The sequence below is a fragment of the Tachysurus vachellii genome, chromosome 21 (genome assembly GCF_030014155.1).
Source record: "Tachysurus vachellii isolate PV-2020 chromosome 21, HZAU_Pvac_v1, whole genome shotgun sequence".
Classification (NCBI taxonomy): Eukaryota; Metazoa; Chordata; class Actinopteri; order Siluriformes; family Bagridae; genus Tachysurus; species Tachysurus vachellii.
Window position 1 is genome coordinate 9,406,055 of NC_083480.1, and position 19,576 is coordinate 9,425,630.

At 37.3% G+C, this 19,576-nt stretch overlaps 1 protein-coding gene across 1 annotated transcript in view; it reads left to right on the plus strand.

Moving 5' to 3' along the window:
• The window catches only part of csmd2 (CUB and Sushi multiple domains 2), a 250,762-nt gene that overhangs the window by 89,614 nt on the left and 141,572 nt on the right, over positions 1-19,576 (plus strand). Inside the window, exons 5-6 of the mRNA XM_060897641.1 lie at positions 13,045-13,157; positions 15,524-15,601. Of these exons, the coding sequence (XP_060753624.1) occupies positions 13,045-13,157; positions 15,524-15,601 (191 nt within the window). The remainder of the gene's footprint in view (positions 1-13,044; positions 13,158-15,523; positions 15,602-19,576) is intronic.

Here is a 19,576-nt window from a genome sequence, read left to right on the forward strand (position 1 = left end):
GAGCCTGTGATGCCAGATCCACAGACACAGGTGTCCTGGCTGAGGATGATATCAGAGGTTCTGCTTGGGGTGGAATTTGCCAAGGTGTTCCAACCACTACTGAGATTTGTAGTGGAAACTAAGGTCTTACCGGCCATCTCCAGGCCACAAACAGGCTTATAATAGGTGATAAGGCCAGTCATGGGCCAGAGCATCCTGGTGCAGCGATCTGTACGGCACTCTCAGGGAGAACCACAAGCAGGAATGTGTTGAAATGGCACTGCCAAGGGGAATCCATCTGTTGACCAGGTTCAAAATCTGCCATGAAAAAGGTTAGGTCAGAAATAATAGGAAAAGGGCTAAAAGACAGAGCAGGGCATAGTTTTTCCTAGATTTGTATGGGGATTGAACACACACCAAATAACTGGGGATCACAGAATAAATGACTGAGATTCACACTCAAATGCCTGGGGATCACACACTACCAATATTGTGATTTGTGTTGAATTGAAACCAAACTCGCAGGACTACAAGCAGATGGCTGAGATACTAGAACATATATAGACTACACACATATAAATTGACCTCTTCCCACCCACCAGTTAGGTCATATGACAGCTATCAATCAAGGAGGGTGGAGGCTTTCACATGCATCCTCTGAGACTTGTAAAGCCAGCCATCGACAACTTTTCAAACTGCACCTTCTGCTGTGTCATATGGCAGTGTAACATACTTAGAGAAAACATTGTATATTCATTCCACATACATGAGCTCACAGATGATCACGATTGGCTAGAGTATGCCTTGCATCCTTTCTAAGAGCATGGACAATATTTCTCATTTCTCAAGTCCAAACACTTTCCCGTTGCATCACTCTGAGCCTTACATTTTTTATTTAGTTTGATTTTTGTACACTTAACAGCTGATGAGAAGATTTATTCAGATTCCAGTCACTGACCAGGTCACACTACTACACTGTTGCTACTAGACCAGTGAGTTAATAAAACAATCTAATGTTTGATATACTAAGACACTACTTGACTTTATGTGGTAAACATTGAGAAATGTAATCTCAGGATTGACAAGAGTTCAGTAAGGGTGTTCTTAGACTTGAATTTAGTAACAGATTCACTAAAAGTAATTCTTGACCTCTTACAATATTACTGAACATTTCATTTTTCCTCTCTTTTACAATTTGATGTCCACTTCTTCAAGATGGCTATGAGGTGTTGGCCTTGAGCTGATACATTAAATGTTTTACCACAGGGGACCTCTGACACACTGTTAAACACATATTATTCACTTTGATTAAACTGCAAGGGGCTGAAATGGAAGTGGTAACACAAGTGCAAATGTATTAATGGAAGATATTGGATAAGATCTCTAGATTAATTACTCATTTCAGAATAAAAAGTTGTTTAGCTGTTCATTAATCAGAGGCTAGTTTGAGGTTTTCTCCATTCAGAGTGAGCTTTTATTGTGAAACCATTGGTTTATTAAACTGCTATGCTAATAGCTATAGTAGCTGTGTATTGTATGGTGCATTGTGAGCAGCATCATTGCACTAATCCCGTTTATATGTACACTGTGGGCATTTATCATGGTTATTACTGTGGTGATTATAAACACACAGTTATTTCTTCTTCTTCCTTCATCTGAGAAAATGTTTATTGTTCTCATATACCTCATACTTATGTATATTGCTTTTAAATGATATTGTACATATTACTTCTTAATGACTGCTGTTAACAAGATTATTAATTGTGTTATTGTCATTGTTTTGTGATACTCTATCAGTGATATCAAATGATTGCTTTAATAACTACTTACTAATATGGGTATCCACACCCATATTATGCCACAATACTTCAAATAATTTGATATGCAATGAATACATTTACCTTATTATTCAGCAGTCTGAAGGTGAAAGTTTGATATGTTAAAATGCATCAGAGCCTGGGTTGATATGAATATTAAACCCGTAGCTTGATCAGCTCAGATGTATTGTGAAAGAAAATTGTTAACCATATTTAAATAACGAATCTTTGATAGAATAATGAGTCTGTGTGTGAGGCAAACAAAATGATTTGAGAAGTGAGCTAAGCCTCCGGTAAGCTTCCAATATATTTGACGGATGGAAAGTTCAGCATTTCTCAGTCTATTTTTCTCCAAATTATAGTTTATTTATGACTCTAATTATTTGCAAATGCAAAGTAACACCCTTCTAGCCTGTTTTTTTTTTCTTTTCAGATCTTCCAAAAACACAAACACACAGGGACACTGGGATATTAAAGGCATGTTACTGATTTGCTGTGCTGCTCATTTTACTCATTGTTGCATTAACATTATTAACAGTTCTCAAACATTCTTGTTATGGCCACATTATTTACAGAAGCATAGCAGATCTGTTCTGCATGCTGTACAAGTATATTAATCAACCAAACACTCCAAATAAAGTGTACCATAATTCTAAGCCGATTTTCCCCAATCCAGGCACTCCTACTAATTGGGAGGAGTAAAGTGTCACACTGAAGGTGACTATAGCCTTAATATGACAGCTAAGATTTGGTTAGCACACAGGAGGTCAGTCAAGCAGAACAGAAGCTGATATTGGTGAGTGGTAAACACAGAAAGCACCTGCATATTAATATCTTGCCACTCATTTTTCATAGCAGTTGACAGAGCTGAGTTGACTGTTCTATAACCTACAGCCTACTAATGCCCGTTATGCGTGTCTGTTGTGTTGTGTGAGCTCTTTTGCGGTAATGAAAATCATATATATATATACACACATACTGTACTATTCAAACACCATATGCCTTTATTCACATTAGCTGAAAATTTGATAATAGTTAAATATTTGACATTTTTAGCAATTCTACTAATAACAATCTGACTTGAATTTGATATCTGGTGTAACTTACTGAGTTTATTGTAACATAAAAGAAAACACTCGAGTGCAAACCGTTGCTAGTTTGTAAGTTGTACACAGTACATATACATTTACTGAACATAACCTATGCACTATTTGCTCTTATTGTATCATGTGCAGCAGCCAACAGTAGTTCTGTGGAAATGAAACTAATAAAAGGTGTATTCAAGGTGGATTCAAAGGTGGATTACCACAAATTGTGAATTCATAAATGGACTACAGACTCTAAGCGTACACGAACAAGTTATATACAGCAAGTGAACACAGCTTTTTTTTTTTTTTTTTTAAAAAAAAACCTCTACAATGCTGACTAATACACTTGTACCAGTGCCAGACCCTGTCAGTATCACGGCTGAGAATGGCCCAACAGTGGTGTTCCTAAGGTGCTTCCTTTCCACTAATGGATAAAATGTGCATTGCAACAGGCTGCAGTCAGGCTTTTAAGGCACACATGTCATTATTTTAAAACCAGGCTTTCAGCATGAGATGCATTCAAAAATACACATGTGGTAAACATTTTGAAAATTCTGAATGGTTTGAGTATCAGGAGGCAAACAAATTATAGGGTACCTGTTACATTCATGTGTGCTTGATGAACATCCCATTTCAGATAGTCCCACCTTTGCTATCATAATAACCACCACTCTTCTGCCATGGTTTTCCACAAGATTTTGGAACATGGCTGCAGGGATTCGTTGCTTCATCCACATGAGCTGTAAGGCAATGATATCAGATGAGGAGGCCTGGTGCACAGTCAGGGTTCCAGTTCATCAGAGTTGTTTCAGAGGGGTTGAGATGTCAGGGGTCTGTGCAAGCCACTCAAGTTTTTCCACTCCAAACCTGGGCAAAACATGTTTTTACAGACTTCTTTTTCTACTCAGGGGCATTGCCATGCTCAAACAGGTTTTTGTCATGACCCTTTTAGTTTGACTGAAGGGAATTCTTAAAGCTACAGCATACAAAGGCATTATAGACATGATTATAGACATGGCTATAATCATAATCAGCTACAGCATACAAAGGCATTATAGACATGGCTATGATTGTCAGGTGTCTACAATGTTGGCATGTTTAAAGTTACAAATCATTATCTCTCTCTCTCACCTGTCTTCTGTGGCATGTTGGGAGTTGGTTAAAGGGTTAAAGGGTTAAAGTTTGGTGAGTTTTGGTAGTTATGGCATAATGATGCAATGCTTATCTCTTGACCATATGTTAAGGTGTGGACCTGAAGACAGAGTCAAATGTCAAAGTGGAAGTTCCATCCTGGCAGATGGAAACAGAATTGGACATTGTGCCTATTTCATGAATAAAGCAGTAGTCATGTTCTTAACCTCACAAGCATTGTCAGACAGCTCTTTACCTTCCCCATTAGAAATAAAAAAATCAACTTAAGAAATCGATAGACTGCGAATGTCAGAAAACTGTGGTTAAAAACAGACCCAAATGCAGGATAGTTAAAAAAACACGGTTTATTAAATAAAACAAACAAAACCAAACACAGACACAAAGACAAAACAAATGACGAGGATTCTAAATACTAACAAGAATCAGACACATAAGGGGCAGGTGTGCTGAGGCGGGAAGGGATAGACAAGGGCGGGGCAGACACATCAACACAAAACGTAAACAAAAGGCACATGAAAAAAGTCCGGGCTAGATCCTGACAGTGAACTTGGAAAGATCTGTCGCTCATTTAAAACCCACAAGATATCTAATTATGTGTAAAGCAAGTGAAAGTCTAAATTACTTGGTTTATACAAATGCAGGCATTATAAGAAGTTATTGTAGCCCAGTTGGGCACAAATGGCAGGAGGATGGTACCAAGCCATGTGTTGCAACTTGGGAAATATTTCAAAGGCGATTTTATGGCGTAAAGTTGAAAAATACCTACCATAAGCAGCGAGGTAGAGCAGAAGGGTAAATGTCAAAATGGTCTAAAGAATTTCGCAATAGAATGAGTAATTTATTTACTTCTCAAGTAGGAATTTCTGAACATCATCTAGTTTCTGTCATAGTATATAGTATATAGCATAGTATATAGTATATTCACACTTTATTTTTCCACACTTTATATATTACACCCTCGTATTGGCATTTTATTAAATAATGTTAAAACGATAAGGTTGTTGCTGGATGCTACTTTCTTTGTTTCTTTGATTTTGTGTGTGTCTCTGGGAACAAGGGTTGGGTGTAGGAACAGCAAAAATAAAGCTGTTTTATCAGCGGTACACTGCAAACCCAACTACTTAGAGTACATCACAGTAGTGGGGGGTGGGGGTGGGGGGGGGGGATAGGCATGGGGTTGAGTTAAGCTGGCCAATCTCAGTGTCAAGAGGGATCATACAAGGCTGTCCTTTGTCACGCTGTTGCACAGCGTAGCTACTGAAACTCTGCTGTTTCATATCTCAGAAAGAGATTAGCTGGATCTCTAGTTCAAGTAGTATTTCGGGAACAAAGAATTGGCATTTCTATTTATGCTGATTATGTTTCAGTTTTCATTAATCATAGGCAGGACAGTTAAGCTCTATTTGACGCTCTTGAGATATAGCCCAAAACTTCATCTCTCAAAATCATTTGGTATAAAAATGAGGCACTGGTGGACTGCCTCCCACAATTACCAGGAAATCTATTTATTTATTTATTTATTTATTTATTTATTTATTTATTTATTTATTTATTTATTGCCAGCCTAAGATTGGCTTTGAGTAGCTGCACCTGGTGCATATCAGGTCTAGGATTTGGACTAGTCCTGGCTGTTGCATCACTGGTCCTTTGTCTGAAAAGACACTGATAGTGCACAGTTTGTTTTTTGTTTGTTTGTTTTTTTTTAATAAAGGCACTGTTGGCAGAGTCTTTGTTTCATAGCCGTATTTTACAATCAAGGCATTTGTCTTTTGAGTCTGTGCCCTATCCAACGGTTGCTGAGTATACAAGTCTGGGTCATTTTGTGAGGACTCATTTGGCAGCCCTGGGTGAGAAGAACTGGATCATGATGGATTCCAGTACTGGATCAGATTACACTGGAGTCATGTAAGTCATTGCCCACCATCTATCATGAATTTCTAAATTACCCATTTGCTATTGGACAGTGGAGGCAGGGTAGTCAGTACAACTTTCTTACCCCAATAAAGGGTATTTTACGACAAATTCAGCACTCCTTTGGAGAAGAAGAGTTCAAGTTGTCTGGGCAGAGAGCTGGTGCAGTTTTGTTCTAGTCCGGTGCAACATCCTGCTATTGTTTGGGGAAAAGAAGGCTGTCCTTTATGTTTGGGGATTGTATCACTGTTTCACCATGGTTTGGTAGACATGAATGGAAAGCCTTTTCATATTTAGGAGATTTTTTTTTTCAAATTTTCAGGTGTTGCAAGTTTCAATTTTGGCCAAAGCATTCAGTAATGTGAAAATGTTTTGTAGCTCTGCTAAACTATGTATGTGGTTGTAACACAAGAAACTGAGAGCAAACACAGGAGTGTCTATGTACTGTACAGAGCCAATCAAAAATCCGGCTAGCGGTGGTAGCAAGAGTCAAACACAATGAGGGATGATTTTAACAAATTAGCTGGCAGATCCTATGGCAATAGGCAAGGCAATGGTTAAAGCAAACTAATGGCAGTCAGAGTAAACACTGCTTGGACAAAGGCTGGGCTTGACAAGCAAAATTAGACACTTGGAAATAGAGAAAGAACCAGATTTGAGGCAGTTTTGTGAAATCCTGCCTGTAGCGTTAATAATGAAAATAGTGTCTTACTGTTCATTCAGCTTCAGTAAAAGCTTTACCCTGGTCAGTACTGCAGTGCATCCAGTACTAGTACTAACATTAGGGCAAGCTTGGAGAATTTGTCCAGATTTGATGCTCGTCATCTGGTGGATTATTTGTCATTTTCATCTATACTAATACTGTCTTGAGTTGACTTTTTAAAATCAGTTATGCTTTTATTGTCACAGTATACTGTATATCATAATAGATTCATATTTCATATTTTATAAAGGGGTATTAAAAGACAAACTCTCTCTCTCTCTGTCTCTCTCTCTCTCTCTCTCTCTATTATAATATAATATTCCATAATGCAATTGAATTTGATCAAATCTATTCATTTTAATCATCCAAATAATCTGAACCAAACTAAAATGTGGAGGGATACCAAAACTAGCTGTACAAGAATCTCCCATTACTGTCACTTGCTGAAGGAACTTGAACTTGCTTTGTGTGTTTGCTTTGAAAAATGAATTACAGAATGTCTTTGCTGTTTGGAGGAAACATTGCATGAACCCTGTAGAGCATTATAAACTTGAAAGACTTTTTATTTTAATTGAAATGACTCATGCAGCTTTTGGTCTGCGATTTAAGTGTGTGTGTGTGGACACATTCATGTGAGTGCACCACATCATCCTTATTAAGCTTTCCACCAGACCTATGTGATTCAACCCGAATAATTTCCTTGTCAAGCTATTGATAAATATTACATTTTTTGCTTTCCATTTCATATCAAAGCTGGTCATCACAAGTAATTATTTTTGTCCAGAATCCATCTTTGTGATTGTCTACAGCAAAATTCAATCACAGTAGTAGCCATTACCAATTATATAGAAGTCCAGATTATGAGTAACAAGTTCTTTCTCAATATTTATTTTTCATCCCTCCTTCACTAATGCAAACACATATATATATAAGACCCTCACCTTGATCATCGACCTAAAACCTAACCATGATTCTATGTGGTGTTGAATGGCAATAGATCTTTTTTTATGGGCATATTTTATGGATCCGTTTGGGAGGCTCAATTACCATATCCAAGTGACCTTGGAAACTAATTTGTTTTTCCCCCATTAACTATAAATCCAATGTAATGGGCCATAATGGTTGGTGTGATAAAGGAATGCTTGTTATGTATTCAGTCATTTATTTGTTTTCATCTTTAGTACACAGGTGGGGTGAAGAAGGGTAAATAAAGGTGCCGTGGTTAAGATATAGAGAGTGAGCGTAAAAGAGAGATTTGTTTTTTCTCTTTGCTTTCTGACTTCCTTGTTCTTTTTTCTGTCCCACAGAGCTAAAATATTTATCCCTGTTAATATCTAGCATCGTCCGATGTGTTGGTTTTATATCGAGTCTGTGTGCTATGGTTGATGATGTTTCTGGGTTGTTGTTTGCTCTCTTGCTGCCTAGGGTGCATTTTAGCACTCTACAGTTATACAGCATATGTGCGTGCTATAATCACTTACGCCAGGCTGAAGTTTAATCAGAGACTTTCCCCAGCAGGCTTCAACCAGTATCTTTGTCTAGTAATTGTCTCTCAAACATTGTGCAACAAGACAAAAAACTAGTAATAAAACCATGTGGTTAGTTATGTGACTGTGTCTTCTGTTTGAACTTGAATTTATCTATTATTCATTAGCCTTTTAACTTTTACAGCTAATCGATTAGAGCCCCGTCCGTTTTATAGCTCCACTTTCCTGTATCGTCATTCATTTTGTCAACTTTGGGTGAAAAATTATCTCAATTATTTGATTTCATTCCATCAGCACGAACTATGTCGTATATTGGCATGCATACATGGGTGAAGACATTTCACAGTAAAAGAAAAGGGTTTGAAGTAGAAGTAAGGGCTGGTCATATAGAGTGTTATGAGCACTAATAGAGAATATGTGAAGAAAGGGAGATGAATGAAGAGATTGAACTGAGCTCTTTTGAAGTGTTCAGCTTTTATCAGTGAAGTTGCCACCATAGTCACAGTAATATTCCTTTCCACATAGATGAATGCATGGCGTTTCTCTTACAAAACACTTCTGAATAATAAAATCTTTTGTTGTGCATTTGATATAATTGTTATTTTCTATTTATTTGTTTGTTTGTTTGTTAGTTTTCCAAAATGTATATAGACATGACCCTGAATAGAGGCAAGGATTCGAAAAGGATTTGAACAAATGAATGAATACATGATCTATCTATCTATCTATCTATCTATCTATCTATCTATCTATCTATCTATCTATCTATCTATCTATCTATCTATCTATCTATCTATCTATCTATTAATTTATTTAAGTGAGTAAGTTTGTAAGTAAAATAATAAATTCTTTTCGAAGACTTTCTGTTTATTTAAATTTTTTCAGAGTCAATTTTTCAGGGGGAAAAAAAACCTCCATAAGATTTAACAAGTGATTGTTGTGAAGCCAAAGGGCATCTCATGAATTATGGATGACAGCCCGATGGAAATCAGTTCCTCACCAAACTGAATTCCCAGACGGCTCTTGAGCTTTGGCCATGCTCTAATGCAAGACGCTCTGTACACCTGCGGTGTAGCGTGTCACGAAACAGACAGTTTATTAATCAGGGTGGATTTCCCTTCTATCCTTCTTGTTATAGTGAGTACAGTTTCCTTCCCCTAACTCCATCCTTCCTGCACACTCGACACAGTTTAAATGTTTGCAAAGTCATAAAACTTTTTCAAAGCCATAAGTCACATAGCACTTAACTCAAAGCTGCCTCACCAGTTATAAGAAGCTCTAAGTGAGTTTAATGGCACTGCTTGTTGTTGAGAGATGTGAAAGTGAAGGTCAAAGCTTTTGCCAGTGTCTCTGCTCTTCTCTCCTTACTTCTAATTCCCACAACTGAACTCATTGCCCAGGAAGCCTGATTTGTTCTGTCACTTCAGAGAGTAAGAGAAGGCCGTTGCATTGCTCAAAGATTCACAGTCATTTAATCCTGGAACTTTGTGGTTCTAAAATCGTCCTGACCTGTGCACCTCGCCATACGGTTTCCATCAAATTCAAAGCAGCAGACCAAACAATCTGCCTCAGTAGTTGCAGTTAAGCTTGGTTCTGTTTGAAAGACATGTTCTGCAGCCTACAGCTCAACTTTTAGCACCAATGCACATAATTATGTATTTACCATAGCTCTTTAATCTACAGTTGTGGTCATGCTGCATTTATTTAATAAGAAAGAAAGGGGTCCATAACCCCCAGTAACGTGTTTTCAGTGCTAGTTAAAGACTGATTTTTTTTTTTCTTTTTAATCTAAGTGTCCATAGTTGGCATAAATGCTTGCTTGTTTGTCTTGGACAGTTTCATACAATTACTATTTGCAGTGATGTTTATTTGGACAAAGTGCTAATAGGTTGCACGTACTTGAACATTTGGATGTAGGGCATATAGACAAGTATGCCCTTGTGTATTTCTCTCTAATGCCTGAGATATTTTTCGATTAATCTAGGAAGTTCATTGGACTGGGATCAAGAACTCATTTACAGCTGCACTCCTGAGGCTTGTCCGAGCAAAATCTAATACCGAGGACGAGGGTGAAGGGAGGGTATTGAACTTGCAATAATGCCCTTAAAGAGTGCTTCATCAAACCATGCAGGAGCCTCTTTGACTTTCAAGACTCTTTGTTGAGTGCAAATAATTTCTTTTAGGAAGGAAGAACGTAAAGTGACTAGAAGGAGAGGTGTAGGGGTGACAACACTCTTTCACAACGTTCTCTAATAGCATATTTATGAGTGCTGTAATCTGTAATGACATTTTCGATATTCCTTCACTTGTGTTACTTATCAGATCCAGAGACTGTTCCCTGGAATAATCACTACATGATAATGGGGAGTGATTTGGGCTTAAATTGCTTTTTAACTCAAATAGACATCTCTATAAGTGCATGGTGACATGGACGTTAGAAGGACGGGACCGATTCTTTAGAAGGTTTTATCTGGAGGTGCACACGAATAAATGTGCTTTAGGGTTCCTAAGTGAAGTGACCTTTTGTGTTTCTTGTGCTCTTATAAAAGAAGACATTCTGGTGTCCTCATCTGGCAACTTTTATTTTACTTTACCTTTTTTTGTTGCTTTAGAGGAACTTCTTCATATAGCTTCTTCAGCGAGGGCAGTTTTATTAGATATATGTATTAGGCATATGTATGACGTGTGTGTCATGTTATACAAAGGTTTAGATTTTTTTTATGCAGTCTAGCAAAATAGCACTAGTCTGTTATAATAGGTATGAAGCGATAGAGAGAGAAATCAGTCAATCCAAACAAGCAATGATATGAATACTGTATATGAATTATATTATTAATTCATTTAATTATGAAATAATACATAAGGAAAAGTTAGCAAAAAATCATATGTTACATTACATGCTGTCTGGCATTGGATGTCCACCATCTTATCTGGTCTTATTATAAAGTAATAAAACAATCTGAACCAAAATTCACTTTATCTGTCCAGTAGCTGGCATTGTAAATCATGACTAATATCATGTGACAAGTTGTCAGAACTCAATGCCACTTCCATTATTTTAGCAGCCCTCAAAGGAGAGGAGAGTGTAGAGCATTAAATAAATAAATAAAGGGTGGACTTGAAGAAGAAAACTAATTTCAGTAAAGGCGGACCTGTGGGTGATTGATTTTGTGGAAGGGATTAATCTTGTTCTCACCATCTCCATGCCCGCCAGTTATTGTATGAACGATTTTTTCCAGTGCTTCAGAGGGTGCACAAAAAATGAGATGAAGACAATCTGTGGAAGGTTGAACTTTAACCTGTGAGAAAGCCGTGAGAACTCTCAGAGTGTGATTATGTCATATCGATGGCTGATGTTGTAAATCTGTCTGTCAAGCGAATTGCCGTGGAGACAAACTTTATCCCCAGATGTTTGGCATCGCTCATGCCTACAATACATCACTCACACTACCACCACTGGGCTCATAGTTTTGTCATACTTTAGATGTGAGTAGGGAAAAGAATGTGTCTATCCCTGCTTTATTCTCTGGAGAAGCTTTGTTGCAACTCGTTTTCCCATAAAGGCATAGGGTGTGTTTTATTTAATGAGCCAAATTCTGGTCATTTGTGTTAAAATGACACTGCTGTCAAGGAATTTCCTGTTGTGTGAGCATCCCAGCATGACACCATGTTGGTGATAGTGTCCAGGGAACATTTTGTTCACCATCATTGCACTCGTGTGCTGTAGGCTCTTTCTAAGCAGCAGTACTTCATAACTGCCGTGTGAGTGTCATGCCTTCCACAGGATTCCTGCAGTTGTTTTCAAAACCATCCAGCAAATCTGATTCATAAGAAGCAGCCTGGCCACTTTCACTTTGTTTTCGGTTTGCGTTTTCTTTTTAATATTGCTTTACTGTAGGCTTTCCAGTTTCTTCCTGCCCTCCCATTTCTGCCTAAAATAATGCCATCCATGGATAGGCTCCAGGTCCAACACAACCCTGAGCAGAATAAAGAGATTCCTGAAAACAAATGAATGAATGTATGTCCCTTTACTTCTTGTTCTATGTAGCTTTTATGATGTGTCCATGTATCCTGGTAACTGAAATTGAAATGTGTTAGCCAACTGCTATCAACTCTATGTTTCATATCTCTCGGTAAAAGCACACTACGGCACATGACAAAGTCATTGATTCTATGAGTACTTTGATATCCATCCTGCACTTAATTAGGCTGAGCTTCCATCAGAATTTCAAAAGACATATCTATTCTTCCCTCTCATCACTGATTCAGTGAGTATGGCACTTCTGGGCTGATAAAGTCTGTCTTTGTGTCTGTGATTCAGAGACCCCTCTCATTACTGTCATCGTCAGTGTTGGTGGAGTCACAATACTGGCTAATGAGAATAAGTCAGGGCTGAGAGACTGATTAGAAACCCACACCATCAGCAGAAACAATTGCCGACAAAACTCAGAGACAAGCCACAGACTTACCGCTCTATTTCCTTCCCTCCCTTGCCAATGTCCTCTCTAGTCTGCTTTCTTACTCGTTCTTTTCAAAGGGTCTGTTGAGCCAAATGTGACATTTGGTACACACGGTGAGGCTCAGTCTCTGCCTCTCTGTCAGGAAGATTCAGATTTTTCTTCAGCTTATGTGCTTAGCATTCTCTGCAATGCCTCAATGGGTCCCAATGTGAAACAATAATGAGAACAGCTTTGTCTTAATAATAAGAGCTAATTCTTGTCATCCCAAGAACCTGCTCACTGGTATAAAGCTGGCTTTAATAGAGTTTATGCATTCATTAGATTAGATTTTCATACAATTCTCACATTAGCAGAGTTACTGGCATTATTTTTGGTAACTGAAGGGTTCATTATGAATTGTATTGTTCTATGGCTTTCTAAACAGTGTCTATTTGTTTTGTGTTGCAGGTTCACAGGTCCAAATCTTCCCTCACCTATTATTAGCAGTAAGAACTGGCTACGTATCCACTTTACCACTGATGGCAACCATAAGCTAAGGGGATTCAGTGCTCAGTACCAAGGTAGGAGGTCTGACAAATGATGTTTTGTTTCCATTACTATAATGTAATGATACTAATGTAACAGTCCAGATCATTTAATGACAACTATAAATGACAACTTTAATTCTTTTGTCATAAAAAATATTAGCATAAGCTAGCTTCTTGAATTAATTTCTTATTTTCCCTGCAAATGAGATATGTTTTGTAAGAAGTTTAATGCTATCAAGCCACATATTAAAACATAGTTCATAAATATGTTTATGAATGTAATAACTTATATCTATAAGTCATTTTGAATTGTAATGTATTTTTTGAGTAACTTAAATGATACATTAAGTGAAATGTAAACAAAACCTTCAGAATATTCATGGTTGCTACCTGTATTGACAGGCACAATTAAAAAATTCTAGATCTTCAATGTTAGTGAATTGTCTACTCTGTTTCCTTTTCTGGTTTACATCTACAACCAAGTATACTGCGATGCAAATTTTTATCTGACCTCCTGAAGTTAAAACCAACCAATAACTTGCTATTATTAGAGGGATTTTTTTTCAGCCTAAAATTCATTATGAAACAATCTATTATATCATTGTTGTAGAAGAAGATACAGTACAATAATTATTTTTTTATCCCCATCATATAGATTAGATTGTTAATAAGATGGGATAGAGTATATGATCAACCATAATTTGGTCAAGAGGATTAAGGGCCTTGCTCAAGGGCCCAAAATTGGCAGTGCCAGTACCAAAGCCTGATTTCCAAACCTTCTGATCAGTAGCCCTGAGCTCACCACTGCCCACTGATGCTTCTGGCCCATCCTGCCCCACACTACTGCCCTGCCTGCATTCTTATCACATTCCAAAGTTCAGAGGTCTCCGTTTAAAGGGGATGAGCTGAAAAGCGGGATTAGCTGTCTCGGAAGGAAAAAACAAAGGCAAAATCTGGGAGAATTTCACCTCTGTAAGCAGATCAGAGCGATTGGATAGGATTACAGGTCTGCAGTTTGATAAATAAATACTGTCAGGAAGAGGAGAAAGGAAGGCTAAGCCCTTAATTAGATTTCCAATTGACCCCCCTCCTGCTCCTCTTCTCCATCTCATTCTTTCTTTCATCACAAGTGTGTTTATGGCTAATTTCCAATGAGTAGATACTCTTAACATAATAAGCCACTTAGCCTTCTGTTTTGTCTTCGATGAGTAAAATGTTTGAGTCCCTCCATATCATAGACAGTTTCTAAGAGACTTAAGGGTTTTTTTTTTAATTGAGGAAGCATATCCACTTAAATTTGTTATTTGAATATAGAAAATATTGAAAATTTGGCATACATGACCTTAATACATTTTAAAACCAATGAAGTGACATGGTTAAAGATAGTAGTACTAATAGTCTTTCTGAAGCGTAGATTAAAGCGGGGAAACCCTTAAATTTGTTAGGACTTTATAGTTATTGTTATGAGAAGGTGTTCTTCCACTTGGACAACTACCTATAGTCTAGTCCACACCATCCTTGTCTAGCTGTGATCAAAGTTTGTTAACATGTCGTAAGGACTATAAAGGATAAGTCAAGATTAAGTCAAAACAAAAATCAAGACAGAGAAAAGATCAAGACAAAACCATCTAACCAGTAACTTTAACTCGTTGGCTTCGTGAGGACTTATTTCTTCTCAAACCCTCTGTATATGAAAATAGATGACGCAAATTTTATTTTTATTAACTATTAGATGAGATCAAAACCATATTTACTGAGGTTAATCCTATACAGATGATATTATTAAACAGGACTCATGTTCAAGAACACATGCACGTCCTTCAGTCCTAGTAGAGAGAGTTGAGAAAGTTTCATTATATCCCTGATGGTGTTTAGAGTAAAGTTAACTATTGAAGCAAAAACCTTGTATGTAATAATAATAATAATAATAATAATAATAATAATAATAATAATAATAATAATAATAATAATAAATATGTAATAAGGTAATAAAATACACTTTACATTATTTTAATATAATGTCATAAGTAGTAAAAGGAAGAAACATACATAAGGTAGACAATTTTGTAAATGGAGGACGTGGAAATTTGTTTTGATTTGCTAATTGAATAAGAAGCAGCTACATATTCAGCTGCGAACAAATAACTCTGTTACAAGTAGCACACAAAATAATTTGAATAATTTGGTTCAAACACAAGTCACGAAGTGTCAGTGCCTGTAATTCTAGCTAGTTGTTCTTCATTCCTCATTCGACTGATGCAGAACATGATCCCGGCAACACCTGTGTATTCCGAGTCTAAAAATAATCTATGATTGTAATTACTATTTACTCACACACACACTGTGCATCATTGTTGTCCTCAAAATGCCATGACGCACTGTGTCTTTTTGTCTTGCAGTAAAGAAGATGACAGAGCTGAAGTCCAGAGGAGTGAAGATGCTTCCAAGTAAAGACAACCACAGCAAGATTTCAGTGTGTAGGTGTTTTTGTGCTCTTTCTCCTCATTGGTCCACAGCAAATCTGTCTTCCTAATAAATGAATCCATTTTGTTAACTAAACATACCAGAACACCGATATCATTACCATTAAGGCTCTGTACTAGTGACTGGATGGTTGTGTGCTTAAGTCTCATAACTGTCACAGAGCTATTTTGGGGATTTTAACCATGACCTTTATGCCCGATTAGGCTCGTATGGGCTGTGAAAAGTGCTTTTGAAAAGTGCCTTCAGAATTCTCTGAGTGTTCGTGTTTTTTTCAGAAGGTGGATCCTTCAAACAATTAGTAATAGGTGAAGGACCACATTAGATGATGATCTAGTTATTTCTGAGACGCTGGTCTCATTTGGAGGATGTTCTAAATATACATGTATATGGCATGTTATGCAATATGAACTAACGTGAATTTTATGTACGACTCATTTCCCACTTAGCCCATATTATGATATGAATAGATAAGTGGAAATAGGAAGGCAATTAGAGTGTAAGCAACAAATTAATATATTCAAAGCTCTGATTCCATAGGAAACAACTCTGTGTCTGTGTGTCCACTTAGAATATTATGTATTCGATCCAAATAATGTATTCATAGTCACTGTCAGTGATCAACACGTTTGAGGAGTAGAGGGAGGTTGGACATCCAGAGATTTTCCACTCCCACTTTCATTCACATGTCACTACTGTATTATCAGTGAGGAGGTTACTGAGCAGCAAAGAAATGCCTTTCCTGCTCCCAGGTTGTAAGGAAAACTTGTATAGAATGAGGCATAAACCAGTGAACACTGTATCTTAAATAAATTTGCATTACTTGTAAGTCACTTTGAATAAAATAGGTTTAGCAAATGAATAAATATCTATTTTATTCTAGTTTTGTCCAAATTTCGTACTGCCATTACTACAAAACATAGCCTTTACAATGTATTCATTGTGTGTGTTAAGAAAAGAAACAAAGGGAATTTCTGTCCTTGGGAACTCATTTAAAGAATTTCAGTCTTGCGGAAGATGGAAAAAAAAGAAAGCATCAGTAATTTTGCTTTTTGTCTGGAGGTCTCACCAGACTTCTGTCTTCTTTCACACTGCCAACATTAATGCTTTATTTACCTTTCTATTACCTTATCTTACCATCATGACAAAACGTCACCTTCCACTGCATGCGTATGTGTGTGTGTGTGTGTGTGTGTGTGTGTGTGTGTGTGTGTATGAGCCATAAGCTTCATAAGGGTACTCAGTGGCAGCTCTGACAATTGTGGCCTTTTGTCCCACATCAATATGTATGAAACCTGGCACACAGATGCCTTGGCCAATCATTTTGTGTCATTTCAGTCGTGCCTGCCACCATCAGCCTTCAGAGTCACACATCACTAGAGCCCAGACTCCCTGGGCACACTCATTGATCCGTAATGTCATTTTCACTATCTATCTGGAATGGATAAGTCTGTCCAGTGGACGCATAGCTTGTCTAAAAGGGGGCAGTGCAGTTACTTAATGATAAGGGGTGGTGTTTCTCTGAAATGAAAATCTAAGTTACTTGTTATATAGTCTTTGAAATTGTGTGCTTGTTGTCTTGTAGTATTATGTCAGTGCTAGTTATCACAATATTACACTGTGATATTCAATTACAGAAAATGAAATACATGCAAATAAGAAATAGCTTTTTTAGTAATATTATTTTTGTAATTACACGGTGTAGTAAAACTAAGATTTTAAATTGCAATCTATAAAGACAGCAGTTCCATCAGTTGTTATAGACATAAAGGTAAGTTAGTGCCAAAAGATGCTAAAATGATATCAAGTTATTTTTGTTTATCTCCAGTTCAATCAGGTCAACAGGTGAGAAAGGGGAAAAAAAAGTGAACACAAAAAGAATTATTACATGTTGCATAAAAAAATATCTCATTCAAATGTTGCAGGTTCTCAAGTAACCAAAAAAACCACTTGTCCTGTCATCTGGAGATTGTGAATTGAAATCCTTTGATCACTGGTAGCTCAGTGGTTAAGATGTTGGACTTCTGATCGGAAGCCAAACTGCCATGTTGGAGCCTTTCTTTAACCCTCAGCTACTCAGATGTTTGAAATAAGTGTCTCTGCCAAATGGCATAAATGCAAATGTAAATCCTGAATATTCCACAGTCATTCATGGCAACGAGTCTGAAGAGCAAAATGTGCTCTGCGTGCTCTCACATGTCACTTATCCAGTCTTAGGAGTCTGTGAGCTCATGTATGTGGCAGGGAAGAAACTGAGTGTATAGCGTTGCTGTGTAAAGATTGGGAAGCTCATGTGCTCATGACGATGATGCTGGCTAGCTTCACGTGTCTTGGACGAAGCATTTGTTAGCTTTCACCCACCCCGGTTTGTACTGTAGCTGCTGTATAATTATGTGAGTGCTGGCTGGTGGAATTGGCTAGATTGAAGAGAAAAATCCAACATTGGGTTTTGGCTTATTTTTGGATATTCACTAATGCGTTTTGTGATGTCGCACTTCATTCAGTCAAGTAGCTCAACCATCGCCTCCACATTTTCACTCTTACCTCCTAAGCCACAGTAAAAAGAATCTTTATTTCAGCATTATTACTGATAAGAATACTACCTACCGTATACCTCATGTTGTGAGTAATAGTATACTCGGATTTATTTCCTTTTCAGAACAGAAAATGCTATAGCCAGTGCTGACACAGCTTTAAATCAGCAGTAATAACATATATAATTATTACATCAAATAGACGACACAGATTATTATTATTTTTACCTTCTTTCCCATTGTACCAATATGGAGTTCGATCAGTATCAAGCAGCATTACGACCTTTTCTTGAGATCTAGTCAGTGTGAACTTCTTGTTCATTATTTTTAGTATCTGCTAAGCACTACTGAGATACAAAATACCATTTTATAGGCTGGCAGCAAAATCATGTGGGTGGATCCCAGAGTGTGCAAAGAGACAAATTTGCAGAGATTGTAAATTACCTTGTCAGTCAACCCCGTTCAATCCCGCTGCTCATGTATATTCATATTTAGGGTTGTTATGGTGTCATGGTTTCAGGGTTAGTCACAGCATATGATTGGACACTTACCTCACTTCTACATTAAAATGCATGCTGATTAAAATGCATTTTCTTCTATTACAATCCTAACATCACATTTTACCTACTCAAGTTGCCTGACTCTATTGGTTCTCATGTCTTTTTTGTCCAGCTCTGACTCCCCAAAGATTTCAAAACCCTGTCTCTCTAGACCCTAATTCATATTACATTAACCTCCATTTCTCTGCAGAGGACATGGACTGCGATGAAAACCCTTTGGCTACGCAAACCACTACTTTTGTGAAAACGTTATAATGCCACCTCTGCAGGTAGCAGTTACTCTGATATATCCCCAACCTTATCATACTTGACTGCTATCAAACGCACAGAAGAATATAGAATGATATACTGCACACCTCCTTGTTGCCACATTGGCCTCATTGGTTTCAATCTTTGTAGTTTATAATGGCAGTAAAATAAACACTGACAACTTAGAATTTTTAGTAAAAATCAACATTACACAGAAAAGTCATTCTCAATATTATATCCCTCAGAAAGAAAACAATTAGGGGTTTTGTTTGATTTGTTTTGGTTTTTTATTAATTCTACAATCATGTGTAAAGACTGTAAGGACGCAGAGACATTGACAGGTTCAGATTTTTAATTTTATCAATGCAAAACAAACAAACCCAGAAAATGAAACAGGAAGAAGTCAGATGATATGCTAACAAAAAAAGGACATAAACCAGGAACTACAAAAGTATCTGTGACCATAAAATACATAACGAGTGATCATAAGGCTTGGTAAATACAGCTACGACACTTAGCCTTTACTTCACACTGTACTGGTGGAATTAGTGTCCATATACAATGGCTGTGATCGTGTAAGAGTCCAGGTGAGAGCAATCAGAATGAGTGTGAACATGAGCGTGTAATT